Here is a 22,904-nt window from a genome sequence, read left to right as displayed (position 1 = left end):
TCCACATCCAGGAGTCTCCAGCCTCTCTTCTCTGGACTCCCTCCAGGGTGGCGACAAGTAGCCCATCCTGGGACAGCTAGCAGGAGCCTCCCTGGCTATTTGCCCAGAGGCTCCAGCCACACCCAAAGATCAGGCTTGCTTTCTCCTGTGGCCTTACTCCCCACAAACAGCACCTAAACAAGAGCTGTCCCATGGCTCACCTTTGTCCACAGGAGCCCAAGCCCATCACCACTGGCTCCCCATTGGCCATATAATAAAATCCAAACTCATGTCATAAAACACCTGGCCCCCAAGGGCCCCCAGGATCTGACCCCTTCCCTGAATACCTCCCTCCCCGACCTGCAGGCCTCACCACCTTGGCCTCCTGACTGTTCCTGAAGCTGCCGAGCCTGTGTGCCTGGCTCCCGTAGCCTGCTCTCCTCCATCCAGAATTCACTGCCTTCCTGCCACAGTGTCTGATCGCCCTGTTTGTTTATCCTGCTGGGCAAGAACCGCGGTGGCCTTGCCTACACCTTCATCTCCGGCATCCAGGACAGCGGCTAGCGCTTAGTAGGTGCTCAATAAGTGTTTGTTGAGTGAGTCTGTGAATGAATAAGTGACTGAACATTGACTGGCTCTTTCACTAGAGAGGACACCTAATAGGGCAGAGTACTTATTGATCTGCCTCCTGGGCCTAGGGTTCAGGGAAGTTAAAACACGTATTTCACTGTGCTATGGGGAGGTGGAGCCAGGATTCAAATGCAACTCTGTTTGACTCCAAAGTTCACACTCCTTGCCACAGCAAACCAGGGGAAGAAGTCAAATGTGTTGGAGGCAAAGGAAGATGGGTCGGTAACCAAACTGGGACAGGAATTAGAGCATTTCCCCCAAATGCCCACAGTCCCTTCCCCTTTTGCCAGCCGACTCCATCAGAGGAGGGGAGATGTCAACTTCTCCCTTTCAAAAGCCTTTGCAGAGCTATTGAAGGGCCTTCCTTTAGGCTGAGAGAAGGCCCCATCAGGCACTATTTTATCATTCCATCTTGACCTCAGAGGAAAGAAAGGGAAACCAACTGAGCTGAGAACCCTCCCCAACCCCACCCCTAGAGCTGTTATCTTGCTGAATCTGAAGCATCTCTCATGAGCAGAAGTATATTTTGAGCCTGATCTTACAAAAGAGGAAACTGAGCTCAGAGACCTTAAGTAACTAGCCCAAGGTCACACAGCTAGTAAGTGGCCCAGCTGAGATTGAACTTTGAGATCTGAACCCCCAATCCATGCTTTTTTTGCATTACACCATAGCAATCTCTGGGACCTGATGTCTCCTCAAAGGGCAGGAGTGGGACTACTTCTTCCCTCCTTTGAGGAGCTAGTCCCTCACTGGGAAGCTGGCCCAGGGGTGCACTGCGTCACAGAGCCAGCCTGTGGTTTGTCTGGGGAGTCACACCCAACTCCTGCTCCTGACATTTGAGGCTCTATGCAAACTGCAGCCACACTCTCTCCAGCCCACTCTCCGACGGGCCCGTTACTGTCCCTCCCATTCCATAGGTCTGGGTGGACTAGCCTTTGTCAGTATACCTCATTTCCCCCACCAGACAGTGCCCCTCCTCTCTGCCCACCCAGCCCTGTCCCTAAGAAGTGCCTTGATGCCTCCGACCTACACCCGAGTCTCTGGTCTCTCCTCCATCACTAACCTCCCCCCACACCACCGCCACACACACACACACACACACACACACACACACACACACACACGGTCTGCTCACACACACACACACACACACACACACACACACACACACACACGGTCTGCTCCCGCAGCTGAGAGCAGACCACTTCCCTGCTCCTCATTAACCATGATATGTAACAGTGATACTTAACTGAGGGCTGATCAGGTGCCAGCCGCTGCATACTAAGCACCTTAGATGAATTAACTCATTTCCTCACCACAGAACCTTAAGAAATTGGTGCTATTATTTTCCCCATTTGGTAACCATAGGACAGAGTTTAAATAGCTTTCCCAAGGTCACAAAGCTACTGACGACTTCCTCATTGCCTCCAGGCTGAAAACAAAGCGCAACAAAGTCCCACAAAGTTCTTTGGATCTCTCTCGTCCCTGCACCTTGCAGGGACCCCGTCTCCCACCACTCTCCTGAGGCCACACTGCAATTTGCAGCCATACTGAGCTATTTTCAGTTCCCAGAGCCGTCAAGGCTCTCACCATTCTCTGCCTTTGTTCATGCAGTTCTCCTGCCTGGGGTCCCAGTTCTATGAAGTCTTCCCATTAGCCCTCTCCTCTTTTCTGCTTTCTGTGGACCTTGTACACCACGTCTCCACGTTTATCAGTTGTTTCTTTGCACTTGTGTGTTGGCCTGTGAGTTATCCCACGGAGAACTCCCTGACAGTAACCAAGTGGCCCTACTCGTAGACTTCAGAGCCCGTCACGCTGTCAGAGCCAGGAAATGTTTTTGAATGAATGCTTACTGCTGCGAAGGAGGCCCACTCTCCACAAAGAGATCCGAGGAGACAGGCCCAGGTCAGGCCTCAATTGCTGCTACATCGGGGGAGTCTGCGCCCAGAGAAAGCTCGGAGCAGGCTCCACGGCGGCCGGGTCAGCCCTCTGGGAGGGACCTTGGGGAGACTTCAGCGCTGGCCGGCAGGTGGGGGCAGGGCGTGGGCGCGGACACACCCCCCGCAGTGCCCCCCGGCGCCCGGCAGGGGGCGCCGCTCCTCCGGCCCACGCCCCGCCGCGCGCCGGGCAGGCCCCCTCGCGCAGGCGCGCTGCCGCGGGCGGAGGATCCGGGCCGCGCTTCCTCTCGCCAGGCCTGCGAGCTTCCTCCCAGCGGAGCCCCGGGCAAACGGAGCTTGGCCGCCGCCGCAGACACCGCCGCCGTCCTCCCGCTCCCGCCCCACCCCGCACCCTGCCCGGGGGGCCTGCCGGGGTGGGGTCCGAGCGGGGCGACCGCCCGGCCGCGCCGCCGTCGGGGCCGTCCCCCGGCCAGCCGTCCCTCCCGCCCCAGCCAGCCTGTGGCCGCCAGAGCCTCCGGGGAGTGGAGCTCGGGGAGCCCCCGCGGCCCCCGATCCAGCGTCCGGGGCAGCCCCCCGGCAGCCGGCGCGACGTTCCAAACTCGAACCTCGGTGGCGGCGTTCGGAAGCGGAACTCTGCCGGGGCCGCGCCGGCTACATTGTTTCCTCCCCCCGACTCCCTCCCGCCCCCCTTCCCCCGCCTTTCTTCCCTCCCCGACCCGGGCCGCGCGGCCATCCCCCTGCCTCTGTCTGGCCGTCCCTCCTCCCCCTCTTTTCGCACCAATACCTCTTTGTACCGCACCCCCCGGGGACCCCTGCGCCCCTCCCCTCCCCCCTGGCCGCATGGACCGTCCCGCAGGCCGCTGATGCTGCCCGCAGCGAGGTGGCCCGGACCGCAGTGCCCCGAGAGAGGTGAGTGCCTGGAGGGTCTGGAGGAGGTGGGCGTCCAAGTGTTTCTCGAGGGGATGAGGGTGGAGGTCGCGCGTCCCGCTTCTGTTGCTTCCGTTGCAGCTGCGGTCACGTCCACTCCCATCCCCCACCTCCCTTACCCCCTCCTTCCCGGGTTCGAATTCTCCCGGGAGTCGATGTCAGCCCGACTGGGAGGGGAGCTTACCAGGGAGGTACTGCCCTGTGAGCCCCACAGACTTGTCTCAGGCCACTCCGAGTCTGTCCCCTCCTTTCCCCGCCGTGTTGGGGCTGGCTGGAGCCTGGAAGGAGGGGCAGCATGGGCCAGGGCCCTGGAGAGTGGGCACTTTGCCTTTCCCTGCCCGGGCCCTCCCTGCAGGTTCCCTGGCCTGCCTTATCCTGCACCTTCCCTCATCCCCCCACTGAGAGGAGCCGGCTGGCTCTACGAAGTCCAGGGCCCAGCCACCTCCCTGGAGCCTGCCAGAGGTTGAGCCTGTCTGCCTCCCAGAAGACAAGGCCTAAGCCAAGGGACCTGTGACCCTTGGGTGGGGAGACTGGGCAGGGCCTCTGTGTGGGTGGACGTGACACTGGGCATCAGGACCATGCTCCCACCTCCTGGCAGCCTAGTCAACTCATTCTCCCAGGCTTCTCAGGGCCCAGGCCAGGTGTCAGGAAGAGGCGTGTCCAGCCACCAGATCCTTGGAGCTTAACTGGGGGTTCACCTCCCCTCCCATTTTGTGGACCAGGGTACTGAAGCTCAAAGGGGGAAGTTGCTACCTTAGGCCTCTAGCAGGGCCGGGCTGTCTGTCCGTTCATCCTCTGCTCTACAGAGCTGGACTCCTGTGGATGGAGGGAAACCAGGCAGGGACCTTCACCCACCAAGGACCCAGGCCCCCAGCCTGACCCAAGGGACTTTGTGGGGTGAACACGTGCTTCCCTGCAGAGGGCTTCCGGCCCCAGCTCTGCCTGGGTCTGGGCTCAGGCAGCATCAGCACTGCCCATGGGATTTCCCCTTGGTGCCTGAGGCTGGGTCCCACTGACAGGATGTGGTGGGAGAGGGGCACCTTGTCTGGTGTGGCCCTGGCGCTAAGTTGAAACAACCTGGTAGTCAGTCCTGACCCAAGCCTCCCACACATGTGATCTAGCTGGCACAGAAGCAGCCAAGTTCAGAACATGAATGGGATCCAGATGGGGAAGGTGAGAGCCCTGTTTCCACAGCCTTGGCATAGGAGCATTGTCAGAGTGGGGACACCCAGGGGGCCTCTTCGAGCCCCCCACACTTTGGTGATCCCAGTGTCTTTTCTTGGAGGGGCCCCAGCAGGAACAGGGCAAAGGCAGCAGGAGGAAGGTTGGGAGTGTGGCAGGATCCTCTTGCTCCCTGGAGGGATAAGAGGTTCCTTGGAGGATGCTGAGCTGTGTCTGGGTCCCCTTGGGGCCGCTGGTGGTTTCGTCCTGTTCAGGACTCTGCTCTTGATGTAGGGTTTTTTAACGGTTGCCCCAACATGCTTGGTGGAAGGGACCCAGATGTGGTGGGCCTGAGAGACTCCCGTCACCCAGCCCCCCACCCAGCCCTAACTTCCTTTGCAGCCTGAGGGCCTGGGGCTGAGGCCTGACTGTTGGGCACTTTATACCAACCGTGAGCTGTGTGGGTGCAGCTCCAGGGTCCCAAGGCCTTTGTAGAAAAGGGTTCTGGCTTCAGGCTAGCACATGTGCAGAGATGTGTTTTTTATCTGGTGAGCCTAGTGCCTTCCTCCCTCTCAGAAGTGGCTGCTCTTTTCTCTGTGTTGGGTCAGGGGCAAGGAAGGACCAGATGATAGTCTCCGGGGCCACTGCCGAGGGCACCAGGCCCCAAGAGGTTGAGCTACCATTGAGCAGCCCAGAGTACAGGCAGGGGCTGAGGCCCAGGATACACAGTGTGATCCAGCCACCCAAACAAGCTTCCAGCTGGCCTGATTGGGCGGAACGGCCTGCGTCCAGTTCTGGGCCCTACCTTTTGAGGCATTTGAAAGCCTTGACACATAGTCCCCAAAGAAAGAGGTGTTCGGTCTGGGAAAGAGAAGGTAGGGAGAGACCCTGAGGTGCCTGAGGGGCTGTTGCATATCAGAAAGGCCATCCCACGGTAGAAGATGTTCCAGACATCAGGGCCAGAGCTGGGGGCCAGATGGGTCCCAGGGAACCAAGTCTGATCTCATGGGAAAACTACATACAGATTACTTTCTTAATGCATAAAGTAACAAAGCAGCACTATAGGAAGACTTAGAAAACAAAACAGAAATCACAATTTCTTCACCAGCAGTGACCGTTTGCATTTTAGAGTTCCCTGCCTGTCTCTTCCTGATTCCACCCCCCCCCCCCCCCCACTTCATCTCTGTTGTCATTTGAGTATGCACGCCATGACACCTTTTTTCGCTTCATTCTGTGTTTCTGGGCATTTTCTCAGTCTGTGTAACTTCACCTCTAAGAAGCTACACCGCATTCCAAGTAGCTCCGCTGCAGCAGCGTCACCCAAACCCTCGTACTAAGCGCGCGCATTGTTGTTCCCATCTGTCGCTGGTATAGCTGTTGTTACTACAGGCCCCAAAGCAGCCTGGGGTATTGGAAAGAGTGGGCAGCTTGGCACCCATCCGATGTTCCCCGCCCAGCTGCGCGATTTAGGCCAGCACGGAGGGGCCTTGGACAGGTCACGCTCTGAGATGGGGTTCTTTTATGTACACAAAAGGATGGCTTTACCTGGGCCAGACGGGAATCTGAGGAGAGTGTGAATGAACTAACCGAAGTACTTAGAACGTACCTGGTGCAGCCCCGGGCCCCCAATAAGCACTTTGTAAAGGAAGGTTAGCGTTCACAGGGGACCCAAGTGCAGGCTGCCTTAACGTGTGGGGATGACACCTGGGCCAGAGTTGGCTGGTGGGTCCACCCAGCAGGGCGAGGCTTTGCCCATGGAACCCTTCTGAAACTCTCTGTTCCTGAGGTACTGGGCTATGGTTGGGCATGGACCTGACCCTGGGAAGATGGGCTGCTGGTTGGTTTCTGGGGCCTGACCCTCCCCATCTCCCTTTGCCAGCACCAGAGCTGACCGGACAAGGTCTATCCTCTGAGAAACCGGCCGCTGCCTGCCCCTGGTTTCGGCTGCTTCCTAGGCCACCCCTGAATTCCCCCAGTGGAGACAGAGGCCTACTTTCCCTGGGAAAACCAAAACTTGGGCAAGGAGCCCAGGCATCCTGAGCCCCAACCCAGGGACAGCATGCCAGCCTCGTCTCCCTACCCTTTCCCAGTGGTGGGGGGAAGGGAAGAAAACTGGAGGTGGGGGTGGGGCAGGGATTCCAGTCTCCCAGATGGGAGTTGGAAGGGAACATGGATGGTCCACAAATCACTGGGAAAGTTTCGTGCATTAGCGGCCTCCTCTTTGGCAGGTGTTCCGGGTCTGACCTGAGCACACCCCCTGCTTCCCCTTGTTCTGCTTCTGTGGAGACCAGAGTAACTGGGAATACCCTCCGGGGGCCACCCCATGGGCAGTAGGAGGAAATCAGTCTCAACCTGGCACTCCTGGGCCTAAGAGACCATAGCCCCAGATGACCCTAAGGCAGCCCGATACTCACGGGAGGCCCTCCCCCAGGTGAGCCATTCAATACAGAGATCCCCAGGCACATGACCTCAGATTCTAGCCACTAGACTTTTGCCTGTGGAATGTCTCCCTCCACCCCGGTCTTGGCTCAGGGGAAGTGGGCATTACAACTGCCCTCCTGTCCCACAGTTTGGGCTGGGATGAGGTCACAGGGTGGGGTCCCCTGCAAGATGCTGGCCTGGCTGGGGCAAACCCTTTGGGTGTTTCTCATTCCCCCCTGCCTTGGTTGGGGACAGGATGGGTGGAGGAACAGGCTGCCCCCCATGCCAGGCAGGGAGCACTGCCTCCCTTCCTCCTCTCCTGTGGGTCCCTTCATTCGAGGGCTGGAAATAGAATCCGCTAAGTAATGATTAAAGTCAAATTCAGACCTAAAAATAAAGAGCTGGTGAAGGAAGAGCTAGTGTGCTCCCTGTGTGGCTGAGGGGAGAAGTGAGCAGGGCGAGGCTAGCTTCAGAGGCCAAGCCCCTGCTTCCCAGGAGAGGCCAGAGCCCACTGGGGGATCAGGAGTCCTCCACCAACCGGGGGGCGTCTGTCTTATCGGCATGATGCAGCCTGCACCAATCAGGCAGGCTGGCAGGACCAGGGAGAGAATCTCATTTTTCCTGTGGGGAGACTGAGGCCCAGAAGGGGAAATGTTTTGTCCGGCCACTGTCCCGGAACGCCCCTTGGCAGCCCCCCAGGGACCTGAGGGCCCCACACAGCCTAGCTTGCCCTTTCTGCCTGCTCAGTTTCTCTTCCTGGTTTTGAGGTACTGTGATGAGAGGAGCTTCTCATCACACACTAGCTGTGTACGCCTCAGCGGGGCTGGGCCTCCAACCGCAGCTTCCCTCCGTCCCCCTGCGCCCCCCCACACCCGCCCCTTCCGTGTGATCTGGGCCCAGAGCTGCAGGAACAAGCAGAAGAGAGGCGCCCCCCTGCCTGTGCTGCTCTCTGCACAGCTGGAAGCCTTGTGGGCGGGTGAGAACCTGGGTGTCATCTGACGCCTGCCCACCCTGGCTGTTGCTTCTCAGCCCTGTCCAGCCCCACACCTGGTCTTTACCCAGGCCCCGTCATCCTATGCTGTCATCCTGTGCTGTCCACGCTGCAGGGAGACTGGAGGGCAGAATGAAGAAAGCCCTGAGAGCCCCCCTGCTGGCCAGTAGAGACGCAGAGAGGAGTCAGGGGAGGCCTGTGGTTCCACTTCCTGGCAGGGCTGGTGGGAGCTCGGAGGCCGGGGAGCTGCGTAGGCTGCAGCAGCCAGGAGGGCTTCCTAGAAGGGAAAGGCCATGAAAATCAAGAAGTGTTTGAGTTCCTCGCTTGGAGCTTCTGCCTTCCCTAGAGTTGTTGGCTTCTCTAGTTGCTTGGTGGCTATGGACAGACTGTTGGCCTCTCTGTGCGATGCAGGATATGGCAGACGAGCAAGGATTGGGCACCCATGTAACTTCTGCTTCCCAGAGCAGGAGGGCCAAGCTCTAGGCAGACCTGCCTTCAGCCGCCCACTCTCACCTAGCTGCCCTTTTTCCGAGTGTCATCCGTCCTACCCAAGGAAAGGCTGGAGGTTTCTCTCTTGACCAAGTTCAGACAGATCTTAGTTCAAATCCCTGCTCTACCCCTTGAAAGGTGGGTGTCCTGTCAGCCTGGTTCCTCCTCTATCAAACAGAGATCAACAGTAAAACTTCACGGGGGTTTTTGAGGATTAAGTAAGTAATATAGGGTTGGGTCAGTGGGCTCTTATCTCATACTTTCATTTTTACAGCCCATCCTGCTAGGGGAGGAGGTTCCTCCCTCAGGTGGGTAGCAAGACCGGAAGTCCTTCGCGTTGGGCCCCCATAGCTTTACCTTCTGAGTTCTGTGTTCTGTGGGTCCCAGTTCTGAGATGGAGAGACCAAGAATCTGGGGGCCAAAGTTGTTAGTTCATGGGCCTCTGGCCCTCAGTCCCCCCCACCTGTAATGTGCATAGGAGGCTTCAAGGTAGGGGCCAACACTCATCATTTTTTTTTTTATCGTTTTTATTTATTTTGGGGCGGGGGAGTCAGAGACAGAGTGCTAGTTGGGGAGGGGCAGAGAGAGAGGGATACACAGAATCTGAAGCAGGCTTCAGGCTCTGAGCTGTCAGCACAGAGCCCAACGCAGGACTCAAACCCACAAACCGTGAGATCATGACCTGAGCCGAAGTCGGACGCTTAACTGACTGAGCCACCCAGGAGCCCCTAACACTCATCATTGTTAAGTGTCTGTTGGAGGTCAGTGCTGAGAGGCTGTACGTAAATGTAGGCAAATGGACACGCAAAGGCTATAGCCTGTGCTGGGGGCAGGAGAACAGAGGCCTGTGTTAGGGCCCTGGGGAAGCCCCAAGTCCCTGCTGCCCAGTGCATGTAGGTAATTAGGCTCCTGAGCGGTAATTAGAAACCTTTCTGGGCCAGGAGTGTCAGCCTCAGGCCGCAGTGGTGCCTGGGGGAGGAGGCTCCCCATTAGCCTTCTGTGACTCCAGCCCCCACCTCTCCCAAACCACTAGATGGGATTTCCGGTCCCACAAGCCACTGGAGGCGGGAAAAAGCCAGTGAGTTGCTGTAATTTAGTTTTAAACATTTGTCAGCCGTTAAACTCACCCCTACCCTTGGGGCAGGGGTGCTGAAGGCTGAGGGAGGCCCGTGGCTGGCAGAGGGAGCGTCAGGCAGCACACTCTGGAGTCGAAGTGGGACCATCCTTTCAGCCCTTTCCTGACCCCCAGGAGGTTTAGGCATCTCCAAGGGTCTTGTGCCCAATTCTGCAGTGCCTGACCCTGAGACGTGCAGTGGGTATGCTGAGCGCTCTGGACTGCCTGCCTGGGTCAGTGGGAGCCCTCCAGCCCCACAGCCTGGTGTGTGGCAGGGGGTGGGAGGGAGAGAGCATCACAGTGCCTTCAGCCCAAGTGTCCTTTGCAGAAGTAGAGGTGGGGCTGATTTTACTGCTGCCAAACCAGCCTGACTGCTGGCGGTGCCCCACCCTCCTCAGGTGCACTGCTCTTTCAGAGGGGCGTGCCCACATCAGAAATTTTACTTATTATCTGTCCTGTGACTGATCAGAACTTCCGGGCTGGTTCAGAGCCTACGTGGACCCCCACCCTGAGCCTTTTTCTGCCTTAATTAACTCCCTCCGTATCCCAGTTTTGGAAGCTTAATTCTGGTCTGGTCTAGCACACCCCCCTCCCAATTGCTTTTACTGAAATCCTCCCACTTCCCCTCCCCTTCTTTCTGGAAGCCTTCCCGGGTTGCCCCTGTCTCTTCTGTCTGTTGGGTCACTGAACATACCTGGCCGTGATCGTCTGGTAGCCAAGAGGACAGAAGCAGGACTGCATTTTGGTGGTGGCCCTGGGCCGGGCACAGAAGAGAGACAGATGAGTGGAGTTCTCAGAGCCCCCTGGCGTCTCATGGGCCCTTTCCTCCTCCTGTCCATCCTGGCCCACCAAGCAAGGGGCTGATTGCACAGGGAGGCTCCTGAAACACTGGCTCAAAGAATGAGAAGGCATAGTGAACATGCCTGTTGCTCTGGTGGCCACCCCTGCCCCCCCCAGATACTCCAGCTGGGTCCTGTGGCAGGACCGAAGTCTCTGGGGGCCACAGGGTCCCTTGTGCACTTCCCTTTTCGGTGGGTATTTTTAGATGGGTGTAAACAGTTACTGAAGGCTCCCACGCCCCATTAGGCAGTGGAGTTTTGGTGAGGGGGGCAGGGCAAGGAGCCCCTTGACCTGCCCCGGCCTTGGACACATGATAGACTGTGAGGGCTACAGCTGCCCCCAGGGCAGGGAAAGGGCAACCGGGGAGTTTCTGGGCTCCCAGTTCTCCTTTCTTCTCCCCTCCCCACCAGCCTGGGCAGTTCTCCTTTCTTCTCCCCTCCCCACCAGCCTGGGCGACCAAGAAAGGCCTGCCTGAGGCTGCAGCCGCTGACCTCAGTGCTTGGGCATAATGCCCGGCCTGTTCCCGGGACCCCGGCACAAGGACTGCTGGGAGCAGGGTTTGGGGCAGGAAGTCAGAGTGAAACGCTGACTTCACAGAGTTCCAGGCCCCCTGTCCCCTAGTCCTCTGTGGGTGTGGTGACAGCTGCTGTCCCTTTGGGGTTAAATATAGTCCCGTCAGTTATGGGACCTCGGTGTGATGCAGCCGGCCTTGCTTCCTCCTTTCCTTTGTTGGTTCATTCATTCATTCAGCACTCATTCACTGAGCTGCCACTCTGGGCTCAGCCCTTGCTGGGGACATGAGTCAGCTCCCGGCCTTCCCCCTGCAGAGCTCCCAGGCCAGGATCAGTGAGTTTCTCACTGGAGCGCAGGGATGTGTGAGAGGCTGCAGAGGCCTGGAGCAGCCAGCACAGCCGGGGAACTAAGGAATGCTCCTGGCAGGGGTGGTTTTCAAAAAGTGATTTGTTTTCAATCTTCCTTTTAGGGGGAAGTTAGTAATAGATACATGTGATTTAAAAAAAAAAAAAAATCAAGAAGGACAAAATAGCAAATGCACCGTAAAAGTAATTTTCCCTTAAACTTGACTCCCCCCTTCCTACCCCAGAGGCAACTGCTGTTGCCCGTTTTCTCTTTCAAAGATAATCTGTGCATGTCTGAGTTACAGAATGACTTGTGTGTCCCCTTAAAAAACACAACTTTTAACATAACATGGAAGATGGGTGTCCTGCCCCTTGCCTTTTGTCACAGCCTTTAAACGTGGAGTGTTCCAAACCTACTAAAAAGCTGAAGTAGGGGCCCCAGGCCAGCTCAGTCAGTAGAGCACGCGACCCTTGATCCCGGGATTGCGAGTTCGAGCCCCACGTTGGGTGTAGGATGACTTAACAAAAACACAATAATAATAAAAGAAAAGCCTGAAATAATAGTATAACGAATACCTGTGTATCCTTTACCCAGATTCACCAAGTCTTAACATTTTGCTGTGCTCGGTACCTCTTTTGTATACCTACACATGTGAGTATATGTGGTTTTTTGCCAGTTTGAGCATTAGCGTGAGCATCATCTTTCATTTCTAAGTACTTGAGCGTGCACCTCTTACATAATCACAGCACCATGATCACACTTAAGAAAATTAACATTAAAATTCCATAATATTACCTAACATTTCCATTTTCCTAACTGTCCTCAAATGATTTTTATAGCTACTATTTTTTCCCTCTGAGCCAGAATCCAGTTCAGGATCATTCATTGAATCTTGTTGTCATGTTCCTTTCTCCTTTTTTTCCAGCTTTACTGAGGTGTAACTGACGTAAGATGTTGCATAAGTTTAAGGTGTGCAGTGTGGTGATTTGGTGTACCTGTATTGCTAACCAGTTAACCACAGTAAGGTTAGTTAACACCTCCTTCACCTCACATGAATACCATTTTGTTGTTTTGTCCCATTTCTTTAGTGTTCTGTTTAATCTAGAACATTCCCCAGCCTCTGTTTGTTTGTTTTGTCTTTTGCGACATTTACTTCAAGAGTCCAAGCCAGTTTCTGGGGCTGTGCCTGACTGCACCTTCCTGATATGAGTGTTAGCCGGCTCTGCCAGAATACCGCCCAGGGACCCTGTGCCCTCCTCCGTTCGTCGTAGCAGGGGCGCTCCACTCTGTGTTGTTCCTCTCACTGTGGGTGATGCTTATTAATTCGATCGCATGGTTAACAAGGTGTCTGTCAGACCTACCTGTTGTGCAGGTGCTTTTCCTTTCGATTAATCTGCGGAGTGGTCTTTGGAAGCCGTGTCACTGTCTCGCTCCCCCCAGCAGCTTTTCCTTCGGCGACTTGAACTGGGGGGTGCTCTGTGTCAGCACCTGAAACTCTGTTTGGGCCCTGTCACTGCTGGAATTTTCGTTACGTTTTAGGGATATCGGGCCATTTATTACTTGATCGCTTACTGATGAACACGAAAGGTTGTCTCCCAGTCTCTTGCTACCACAAACGGTTCCACAGGGATTTTTAGGCACATGTGAAACAGAAGCGATTCCTCAACTGCATCCCGGAGGTTGAGAGGAGGTTCCTTGGGCAAAGAAGAGAGAGGGAGTAGAGAGGGAGCAATAGGCAGGGAGGTGGAAACAGCAGGTGGGACACAGGTCTGGCGGAGGTGCTGGAGAGCCAGCAAGTCCCAGAAAAGCCAGGTGACTACCCCAAGGTCACACACAGCAAATTGGTGGCAGAGCCAGGACCAGGACTCAGAGCCTCTGACTCCACAAAGTAGCTTGAAAGCAGGTTCACATAACCCAGAAAGGACCCCTGTGTGCCCGGCCCAGGCCAGACTAGAAGCCTAGGTTCCTTATGGTTCCTCCAGCCCTTCTGGCTCTTAGTCTCTAACCTGGAGGAGGATGGCCCCTGGACCCTCGGGGCCTTAAGGAGGGAGATTACTGAGCCACCCTGGGCTTGTGACTTCACCAGAGAAGAGCTGTCAGAGAGAGCCCACGGCTTGCAGTGGGCTCCCGGCAGCTCCAGTCCTCAGAGCAGCCCCAGGTGTTGCAGGGTTATCACTACCCCAGTGCATGGATGGAAAAACTGGTCCCAAAGTCATTGCCAGTAGGAAAGGGGAGAGGAGTCAGTTCCTCCCCCTGCTTTCCCGATCTGTGGTTGTCATAGCCCAGCCCCTCAAGGAAGCCCCGCCCCCCGCCCCCAACCACTCTAGGTGGGCTCATCCCCACTCTGGGCACCGCTTGCTTCTCTTCTGCCCTGCATTGTCCTTTTCTAGGCCAATGTGGCCCCGGGGCATGGTGCTCCTGGGGCATGATGCTCCCAGGGCATGGTGCAGGGGCTCAGGCATCTGACACCTGAGCAGAGCAGGATGCTTACTGGAGGTATAAACCTCAGGCAAGGCCACCTTGCCTCTTGACCTCGCTCAGGGTCCTCGTAGGTAAGATGAGGGTAAGAATAGCGTCAGTTGTTAGAGGATTTGATGAGCCATTACGTGCCAAGGGCAGGGCCTGGCACAGAATAAGTGCTCAGAAAACAGGGCCTGTTATTATTTTTATTATTATCATCAAGTCAGTGGGGAGGCGGCAGCAGCAGCTGCAGGCCGGGAAGGGAGTGTTTGCAAACTGACAGCAGGGAGGGTGACTAACGGTGCCACAGTCTCCACACCCTCTGTGGTGGCGTAGTGGTGGCGAGTTTGGAGGGGGGGGGGGGTGGGGAGAGGAGGCATGGGGATGTGGAAAGCTAGCAGAGCCCGTGTTCAGAAGTCCTGAAGGTCGAGGACCCAGCCAACCCCAGTGGAACCCTGTTGCCTATAACTAGCCGTGTGACTTCACACAAGGTGTTCAACCTTGTGAGCCTCAGTTTCCGCTTTTATAGAACGGGGGTAAGACAAGCTCACAGCTCACCACCGCGTGTGGAGCCCAGCGGGTGGTTCCTGACCCCAGCCCAGTCACCTGAACGTGTTTGATGGTGGGGGGAGGTGTCTAGGCTCAGCCTTGGTGGGCCCCCGTCTCCCTGTGCTGACAGCAGAGGTTGACGGGCTGGCGTCCGGGGACAAGAAGCACTGTGTACCCTGGGAGGAAGGGAAGCCGTTTTGTCTGGAGGAGAGGGAGGGGGTTTATGGCAAGCCCTGTGCCAGACCCTCCCGGTCCAGGCTCTCCTTCTCTCCCTCCACAGCCTGCTTGCAGGGGAGGCCTTTCAGGGCGAGGGATCTGCGGCTCAGAAGGGTTGAGTCATTCTTCTGAGTTGCACACTCCACAGAGCCAGGTCTGCCTGACTTGAAACAGGAGTGAGGCCTGGGAGTGGTGGTGGCACTCCCTGGCTTCTGCTCTCCTCAGCCGCGCGCTTCTTGGCTGAGGTCCCCAGAAGCAAACCCCGGTTCCTCACATTGTCATTTGAAGCTCCTGCCACCCTGCAGGGTTTATGCCAGGCAGGCCCACCTCCAAACCGTCCCCTGACAGCAGACTGGTAGGGTGCTCAGATGGTCAGGGTCTGCTTCCCACCCTCCCTCCCCACGAGCTTGCAGCCAGGCCAGTTCCTCACGGCTGTCCCTGTCTGCCTGGACACCCTTGCTCAGCTGTCACACCAAGGAGGGGCGCCTTCTCCGGCCAGCCTTCTTGCCGTCTAAGCCCTCAGCTCTTTAGGGCTTGGCTCTGGGGCTCCAAGAAACCCGCCTACACCCTGCAGGCCTTGCCTCACACCCCAACCCCTCTAAGATGTGTGCATGCTGGCGTCTCTTCCCACTGCCTGGCCTGGGGAAGGTGGTATTACAGCCGGCCCTAGACCTGGTCCATCCTGTCAAATGAGCCTGGGAACAGGGCTCATGGAGTTCTTCTTCTAACACACTGTACCCACGGAGAAGTCACTGGCCCTGTCTACACCTCAGTTGCCTCAGTTTCCCCATCTGTACGAAGAGAACAGGAGCCCTAGCCTGTCTACTTCCTGAGACAGGTACACAAGGGCTCTGGGCTTTGGGAAAATGCCAGCAGTCCAGGGAGCTTGGAGCTGGGGCCGCAAAGTATGTGCAGGACGGATTGGCTTACTGCCCTTGGGGTATGCATTGGCTGGGGTAGCTTTTTTGGAGGGGCTTGACTTTATTGAAGTAAACCTACACACCAAAAAGTGCGGCAATCATAAGGGTGCCACAGAGCGAACCCCCCTCCCCCACTTCCAGTCACGCCGCCCCCTCCCGAGGGCACTCGCCATGGTGCACCGTGGATGTGGCATATGCATTGTGAACGGGGTCACACGGTCTGTCCTCTTCAGTCTGGTGTCTCGGTTACTACTACTCGGGAGTTTGTCCTTGTGCTCTTGAACATCCATGTCCACTGCTATGCGGCGCCCCACTCGTGACTGTGCCACAGTTTACCCATCTGACTCTTGATGGGCATCTGGGCAGTTCCCAGCGTGAGGTTGGTTACAGTCATCCTGCGTGAGCGCTCTCGTGCCCATCTCAGAGGACACCAGCCCTGTTTTCTCTTGTGGGTGCACCTAGATGTGGGGCGACTGGGATGTACATTTGGCTGTAGACGTACTGCCTGGGCACGTTTTTATAGGCAGAGGAACTATGAGGCCCACAGAGAACAAGTGACTTTCCCAGGTTGCACTGCACCTTCCCCAGGTTCACACAGCTGCCCTGGGCTCCCTTCCCCCACAGACCACATAAGTCACATCCGGGCCTGGGGCTCGTGGGGTGGGTGGCACTGGTGCTGCTCACCTCTGAGCTTCCTTTGCCTGTGTTGGCCATTCAGTTGGGCTGTGAGGCCCCTGTGGGCTTAGGGTCGGTGACCCCTCTGCCCCTGAGGATCCTCCACCTTTGTGCTCCTGCTTCCTCCCTATCCAGTGCGCTCAGCCTGCTGAGACTGGAGAGGATGGCCCTGGCCCAGCTTCCGGCTCTGGGGGCCTTTGGTACCTGTTCACATTGCTGCAGGGAAGGAGTGGGAGCTCCGTGAGTCGGGGAGACCGGCTCCTCACACCCCTCCTCAATCTTCCCTTTCTCCCTGCAGCTCTCATGGTACCAAGTGACAGGTTGGCCTTCCTGTGACACGGGGACGCCAGATCTTCTGAGAAGATGTCAGCAATACAGGTACCATGGAGGCAGGGGTCTAGGGCAGTTGAGGGGGTGCTGAGCAGAAGAGAGAGAATGAGGGCTCACATAGACCTGCTCCCCTTTTCCCAACCCTGGCTTTCAACAAGGGAAGATTCTAGGGTGTGCTGTTAGACCCAGGACCCTGAAGATGGGAGTACAGATCTGGGAGAGATGGGGGAATCTCAGCTGGAAGGCCCCCCGAGTTCTCATGGGGAGGAGCACCTCACTCAGGCTCACAGAGGCCAACCAGGAGGCTGTGACTTCAAGAGTGGGTGGGCAAGTGGGTGGAGGTGGGCCCCGGGCTGCATCCACCCGCCCACCTGCCGCCTGCCCCGCAGGCCGCCTGGCCGTCCGGTACAGAATGTATTGCCAAGTACAACTTCCACGGCACTGCCGAGCAGGACCTTCCCTTCTGCAAAGGAGACGTGCTCACCATTGTGGCCGTCACCAAGGTAATGAGGGACCTCACGTGCCCACACCTACCCCCTCCCACCTCCGGGTGTTCCTGCTGGGTCCGGGCTCCCCTGCAGGGTACGGTGGGCCTGAGAGTGTGTCTGGGCTTCCATCTCCCCAGGACCCAAACTGGTACAAAGCCAAGAACAAGGTGGGCCGTGAGGGCATCATCCCAGCCAACTACGTCCAGAAGCGGGAGGGTGTGAAGGCAGGCACCAAGCTCAGCCTTATGCCGTGAGTACTGCTGAGGAGCAGTTGGGGTCTCCCAGTCTGGGGAGGAAGGAGGACAAGAAGGCCTGGTTCCCCTAGAAGACTCACGAAAACAGAGGCAAGAGTGGGGGGGGGGGAAATGTGTGAAGGCTTCTCAAGATGAGGGGAAGGGTGTGGGTACTGGACCTCAGAGGCGGGGGGCAGGCCCAGGAGGAGGACTGAAGGAAGAAGGGTGGGAGGCAGGACATAAGGGCCTCTGATACCTGACTGAGCCGGTGGGGGCCATGGTGCGGTGTCAGCCAGAGCCGGGGGCCTTCAGAAAGTGGAGCCCGGCAGATGTGTGGGGCAGGGGTCAGTACCCTTGAGCCACCACGAGCCCTGGCCTGGCCTCCCGCAGCTGGTTCCATGGCAAGATCACACGGGAGCAGGCAGAGCGGCTGCTGTGCCCACCGGAGACAGGTCTGTTCCTGGTGCGGGAGAGCACCAACTACCCCGGGGACTACACGCTGTGCGTGAGCTGTGACGGCAAGGTGGAGCACTACCGCATCATGTACCACGCCAGCAAGCTCAGCATTGACGAGGAGGTGTACTTCGAGAATCTCATGCAGCTGGTGGAGGTGAGCCAGGGCACCCGGCACAGCACCACCGCTTCTGGCCACGTGGCCTCGGCACGTGCAGCCTCTGAGAGCCTGTGTTTCCTCACGCCTTGATGAAGCACCTGCTACGATGCCACCACAGGGAGAGTGGCACTGTCCCCACTTCACAGGCCGGGAAACAAAGGGTCAGAGCAGTTAAGGGACCTGCTTTGGGTCACATGGTTATAAATTAGAGGTGCCAGGACTAGAATCTGAGTCTGTCTAATCCCAGAACTCGGCCTCTTTCCAGGCAGTCCGAACTACATGCCCAAGTATGTGTATGTAAGCATGTCCTCATGAGCTACACCTTGATGGCTAGGGTCCGCCAGGCTCCTACACCTACATGGATGTGCCCACGTGTCCCTGCAACTCCCAAGGCCCACTCTGCTAGCCGTGTTCAGGCCACAGCTCGCTTCTGGTAGCCCCAGAAGTCTCCCAGATGTCTCCTGCGTGCACTCTCAGCTCCCTTCCCCCTGCCAGACTGGCTTGGCCTGTGGCTGGGAGGGTCCTGGCCACATCTGGCTAGAGGCTAGTGTATGTATGGACTGAGCCAGGGCTTACCTTCTGCCTCGGGATGCTGGTGAGGCCCGGAGTGGTAGCAGCAGCCCGCTATCTGTCCAGCACCTGGATGTGAGGTGGCATGGGAAATGGGTCACGGATCTGAGTCCGGGCCGCCCTCATCCCTTCCCCTGTGGGAAATGAGGAGCCCTCCCAGCGCAAAGCCGCTCCAGGCTGGGTGGGATCGGCCTCCGCCGCCCTCTGGTGGTCAGAGCTGGGCAGTGCATGTGAGCTGTTGGCGCTCGGTAGGCTGGCCCTCGAGTGCCTGTCCTGCCCTCCACAGCACTACACCTCAGACGCAGATGGACTCTGTACTCGTCTCATCAAGCCAAAAGTCATGGAGGGCACGGTGGCGGCCCAGGATGAGTTCTTCCGCAGTGAGTGCCATCCCTGCCCCCATTCCTCGCTGGCCTGCCTGCCTCCTCCCACCCGGGCTCCCTGGCACTGCCCCCATCCCAGAGGCTCTGGATACCTCCAGGGCACTCCACACACGTAGTCCCGCCTGTGTCTGCCGCGGGCCCTGCCCTGGCTTCACCTCTCACTGACACCCTTCCCCCCACCAGGCGGCTGGGCACTGAACATGAAGGACCTGAAGCTGCTCCAGACCATCGGGAAGGGGGAGTTTGGAGGTGAGCGGGAGGGGGTGGCAGCCCTGGGAGGGCCAAGGGCCCGTGGAGAGTCTGGGGGACAAGCTCCAACCTTCCTCCCCCAGATGTGATGCTCGGTGATTACCGAGGGAACAAAGTCGCTGTCAAGTGCATTAAAAACGACGCCACCGCCCAGGCCTTCCTGGCTGAAGCCTCGGTCATGACGTGAGTCGGGGCCGAGGGTGGGTGCGGAGGTCACCTCCCCGGGATGGGGAAGAGATGGGGAGGCTTGACTGGCAGGCTCTGAGCACGCCATCCTGCCCTAGGCAACTTCGGCATAGCAACCTGGTACAGCTCCTGGGCGTGATCGTGGAAGAGAAGGGCGGGCTCTACATCGTCACTGAGTATATGGCCAAGGTGTGCACCTGCCCCGAGATCCCATCCCCACTCCGGAGCTGAACACTTGGGCTTTCCAACTGCCCCAAACCCCTCACCACGCCCTCTGGTCCCTGCTCCCCCAGGCCCCTCTCCACAGCTGAGCTCTGAAGTCACCAGGCAGGGCTCAGCTTTTGTCCTGACTCATCATTTATTCCCTATGACCTTGGACAAGTTGTGTCACCTCTCCAGGCCTCAATTTCCTCATCTGTGAAGTGGAGATCGTAACACAGTTTACCTTAGAGATTTATGCATGAAAACTGCTGAGTGCAGTGTCCAGCTTATAGAATCTGATATTCAGAAGTGATACCCCAACCCCTCCTTGCTCCTTCCCTCCCCTCGTATATCCCTCAAGTGCTTACTCAGCCCCGGCCCACAATGCCAGAGGGCTGGAGGGCAAGTCTGACCTGTGGGGCCGGTTGGTCTGTCTGTCCCGCCCCAGGGAAGCCTAGTGGACTATCTGAGGTCGAGAGGTCGGTCGGTGCTGGGCGGAGACTGTCTCCTCAAGTTCTCACTGTGAGTGAAGCAGCACCCTTTGGGGGGGCGGGGGGCGGACCCCGTGCTGCCGTGGGAGCCCTGTCTGAGGGGACATGTGGCTGGCTCTGTCCCAGAGATGTCTGTGAGGCCATGGAATACCTGGAGGGCAACAACTTCGTGCACCGGGATCTGGCTGCCCGCAACGTGCTGGTGTCTGAGGACAACGTGGCCAAGGTCAGCGACTTTGGCCTCACCAAGGAGGCCTCCAGCACCCAGGACACGGGCAAGCTACCAGTCAAGTGGACAGCCCCAGAGGCCCTGAGAGAGAAGGTGAAGCGGGCCTCTCCCCAGAGCCTGAGGAGCGGTGGACGGGGGTCCTGGGTCACCCCTTCCCCCCACAGCCTCCCAGGGTCTGACACTGCTTCTCCCATCTACGTGGCAGAAATTCTCCACGAAGTCTGACGTGTGGAGCTTCGGAATCCTTCTCTGGGAAATCTACTCCTTTGGGCGAGTGCCTTACCCAAGAATTGTGAGTTGGGCGCTGGGGCCAGGGCATGGCTGGGGCTGAGGGTGAGGCTTAGAGCAAGGGAGGGGGTGGCAGGGGAGGGGGCCCTTTCCGGGCCCTGCCTCCCATTCTGAGGCCTAGAGGCCACAGGCCTGCCCTTGGGACCTTCCAGGTGACCTCCTGGGCCAGGCTCTGAGGCCCAGGTCTGAAGGGGATCCCCGAAGCTGAGTAGGGGTCCTCTTGGGGGTGAGGCCCCGTGGGGACTTATACCACCCACCTGCCCACAGCCCCTGAAGGACGTCGTCCCTCGGGTGGAGAAGGGCTACAAGATGGACGCCCCGGACGGCTGCCCGCCCGCCGTCTACGAGGTCATGAAGAGCTGCTGGCACCTGGACGCCGCCACGCGGCCCTCCTTCCTGCAGCTCCGGGAGCAGCTCGAGCACATCAAAACCCATGAGCTGCACCTGTGACCACCAGCCGCCGCCCAGGTCTCGGGCCTGCGGGGACTGAACCTGGATAGATTGTGGACCCGGTGCCCCCACTTACCGGGCCCGAGCCTGAACTGAGCCCAGCGGGCCGGCGGGCCTCTCTCCTCTGACCCAGCCTGCGCCCCCTCTGGCCTCCCAGAGACCCCGCCTGGGCCTGGCACCTTTTCTCATGGACCCACCTGTGGGGCTCAGGAGCCCCACTGAAGGGGCCAAGAAGGGAGGGGGCTGAGGAGCGTGAGGCAGACGCCCCCCGTACCGCGGTCAGGCTCCCCCTGGCCTCCCATCTCTCGCCTTCTTAGAGTTTTATCCCTTTCCTTTTTTGAGATTTTTTTCCTGCGTGTTTATTTTTTATTATTTTTCAAGATAAGGAGAAAGAAAGTACCCAGCAAATGGGCATTTTACAAGAAGTACGAATCTTATTTTTCCTGTCCTGCCCACGAGGGTTGGGGAGACCAGGCCCCTCTCTGGGGACCCATCGCCCCAGCCTTGTTCCCCATTCCGTGTGCCGTGTCCCGTGTCGCCTCGGTCGCCCGTGTTTGCGCTTGACCATGTTGCACTGTTTGCATGCGCCCGAGGCAGACGTCTGTCAGGGGCTTGGAGTTCGTTCATGTGCCGCTGCCGCCCACCCACCTGCCTTGTGAGATGGAATCGTAATAAACCACTCCATGAGGACTCCGCTGCCCGGCCTCGGCGCTTCCTCCGCCGAGCCTGCCCGTCCCGCCCGGCCCCCTGTCCCCGTGCCATCTTGTCCATCCCCCTGTCTCTGTGAGCGGGGCTGTGCTTGCCCTGGGAGTGGAGGGGGGTGGGGAGCACGGCCGGGAGATGTAGCCGCCGCTTTGTGTCAGCTGCACGAGCGAGTGTCCTGTGTCTGCCGTGGGGGAGCTGTCGCCACCCGCCCTCCCCCACCGTCCTGCTGGGACCCGGTCCACAGGGTAAGGTCTGAGGGTCCCAGCCACCTCGGCTGCCACGTTGTTCAAGCACAAGGAGGGCGGAAGCCGAGCCTGACTGGATGGAAGTGGGGTCCCCCTGGTAGGAGGCAACATACGTTGTCTCCTGCATCAAATGTCTCCTGACCCTGGAGAGTGAGGGAGGGGGAGGCTCTGAGCTGCCGGTGGTTCTCACGACTCACCTACGATGTAATAGTGCTGCCCTGTCCCCTCATGTGTGCCCAGCCCCGTGCCTGAGGATACAGAGGTTGGGGGGGGGGGGGCTTCCCCACCCCACCTGGGGGACCACAGATGGAGAGTGAGCACCAGCCACCGTATTTCCTCCCTTTACTCAGGTTCCCCGGGTGCTGTGGTCAGTGCGGAAGCTATAATGGTTGGGGGAGGCTCATTTCATTCCCTGAGACTGGCAGCTGAGGCTCTGACCCTGTCTCAGCCCTGTCCCAGCCAGCAGGACCTGAAATCCAGGGAGTTCTGACTTTGTAGTGTGCCTCGTGTCTGCTCCTCAGCCCCCTGCAGCCCAGCCGCCAGTGTCTGCCCCCACCCCTGCCCTCCAGCCCAGAGCAGGAGCCTCCTCACCTCCCCCAGTCTGTCCCTTCTGCACACTGCGAGGCTCGTTTTTCTAAGACCAGACCATTCGTTCGGTGACATTTGAATACCTGCTTTGTGCCAGGACTGGGATGCAGCAATGAGCAAAATAGACCTGGTGGAGTTTCCAGTTGGGAAGACAATCACTCAGACAACTACAAACTGATAGCGTGCTATGGAAAAAGACATGTATAACGTGGGGGTCAGATCTTGTCTGTAGGTCAGGAAGGGCTTCCCGGAAGGGGCAGCACGTAAGCTGAGATCAGAAGGATGATCAGGAGGTGGGGGGGTAGGGGGGGGTGGGCAGCAGCATTCCAGGAAGAGAGGCTGGGACAGGAGGCAGGACAGCTTGTTCTGAGGTCTCCGGGAAGATGGTGAAGATGGGCGGTGAGCCTTGAGGTGGACAGGGAGGCTGGGGCAAGGGTTTGGCTTTTGTCACACTGAGAGCCACGGGGAGCCCGTGACAGTTCTGAGCTCCTGGTGAAGCTCCTGGGAGCACAGTGAGGACTGATCAG

General features: G+C 58.1%; 1 protein-coding gene across 2 annotated transcripts; it reads left to right on the top strand.

The window, feature by feature from the left end:
- Positions 1–2,761: 2,761 nt before the first annotated feature.
- CSK (C-terminal Src kinase) lies at positions 2,762–21,536 on the top strand. Of its 2 annotated transcripts, none has more exons than XM_047862010.1 (13): positions 2,762–3,416; positions 16,427–16,506; positions 16,848–16,961; positions 17,084–17,196; positions 17,570–17,789; positions 18,649–18,742; positions 18,929–18,994; positions 19,078–19,177; positions 19,279–19,369; positions 19,830–19,903; positions 19,999–20,194; positions 20,307–20,393; positions 20,657–21,536. In XM_047862010.1, exons 2-13 carry the CDS (start codon positions 16,492–16,494, stop codon positions 20,837–20,839), a joined length of 1,353 nt encoding a protein of 450 aa, XP_047717966.1. In that variant the 5' UTR covers positions 2,762–3,416; positions 16,427–16,491; the 3' UTR covers positions 20,840–21,536. The 2 variants fall into 2 exon arrangements, with proteins under 2 accessions (XP_047717966.1, XP_047717968.1); XM_047862012.1 differs by lacking the exon at positions 2,762–3,416 and adding an exon at positions 12,279–12,333.
- The last annotated feature ends 1,368 nt before the right edge of the window (positions 21,537–22,904 follow it).

The sequence above is a fragment of the Prionailurus viverrinus genome, chromosome B3 (assembly GCF_022837055.1).
Source record: "Prionailurus viverrinus isolate Anna chromosome B3, UM_Priviv_1.0, whole genome shotgun sequence".
Classification (NCBI taxonomy): domain Eukaryota; kingdom Metazoa; phylum Chordata; class Mammalia; order Carnivora; family Felidae; genus Prionailurus; species Prionailurus viverrinus.
This window is presented reverse-complemented; position numbering and strand designations above follow the sequence as displayed.

Excerpts from the sequence above, each read along its gene's own strand:
- CSK (XM_047862010.1), top strand. Across the intron at positions 19,904-19,998 it reads TGTCTCCTCAAGTTCTCACT|AGATGTCTGTGAGGCCATGG; the intron begins GTGAGTGAAGCA and ends GCTCTGTCCCAG. Across the intron at positions 20,195-20,306 it reads CAGAGGCCCTGAGAGAGAAG|AAATTCTCCACGAAGTCTGA; the intron begins GTGAAGCGGGCC and ends TCTACGTGGCAG.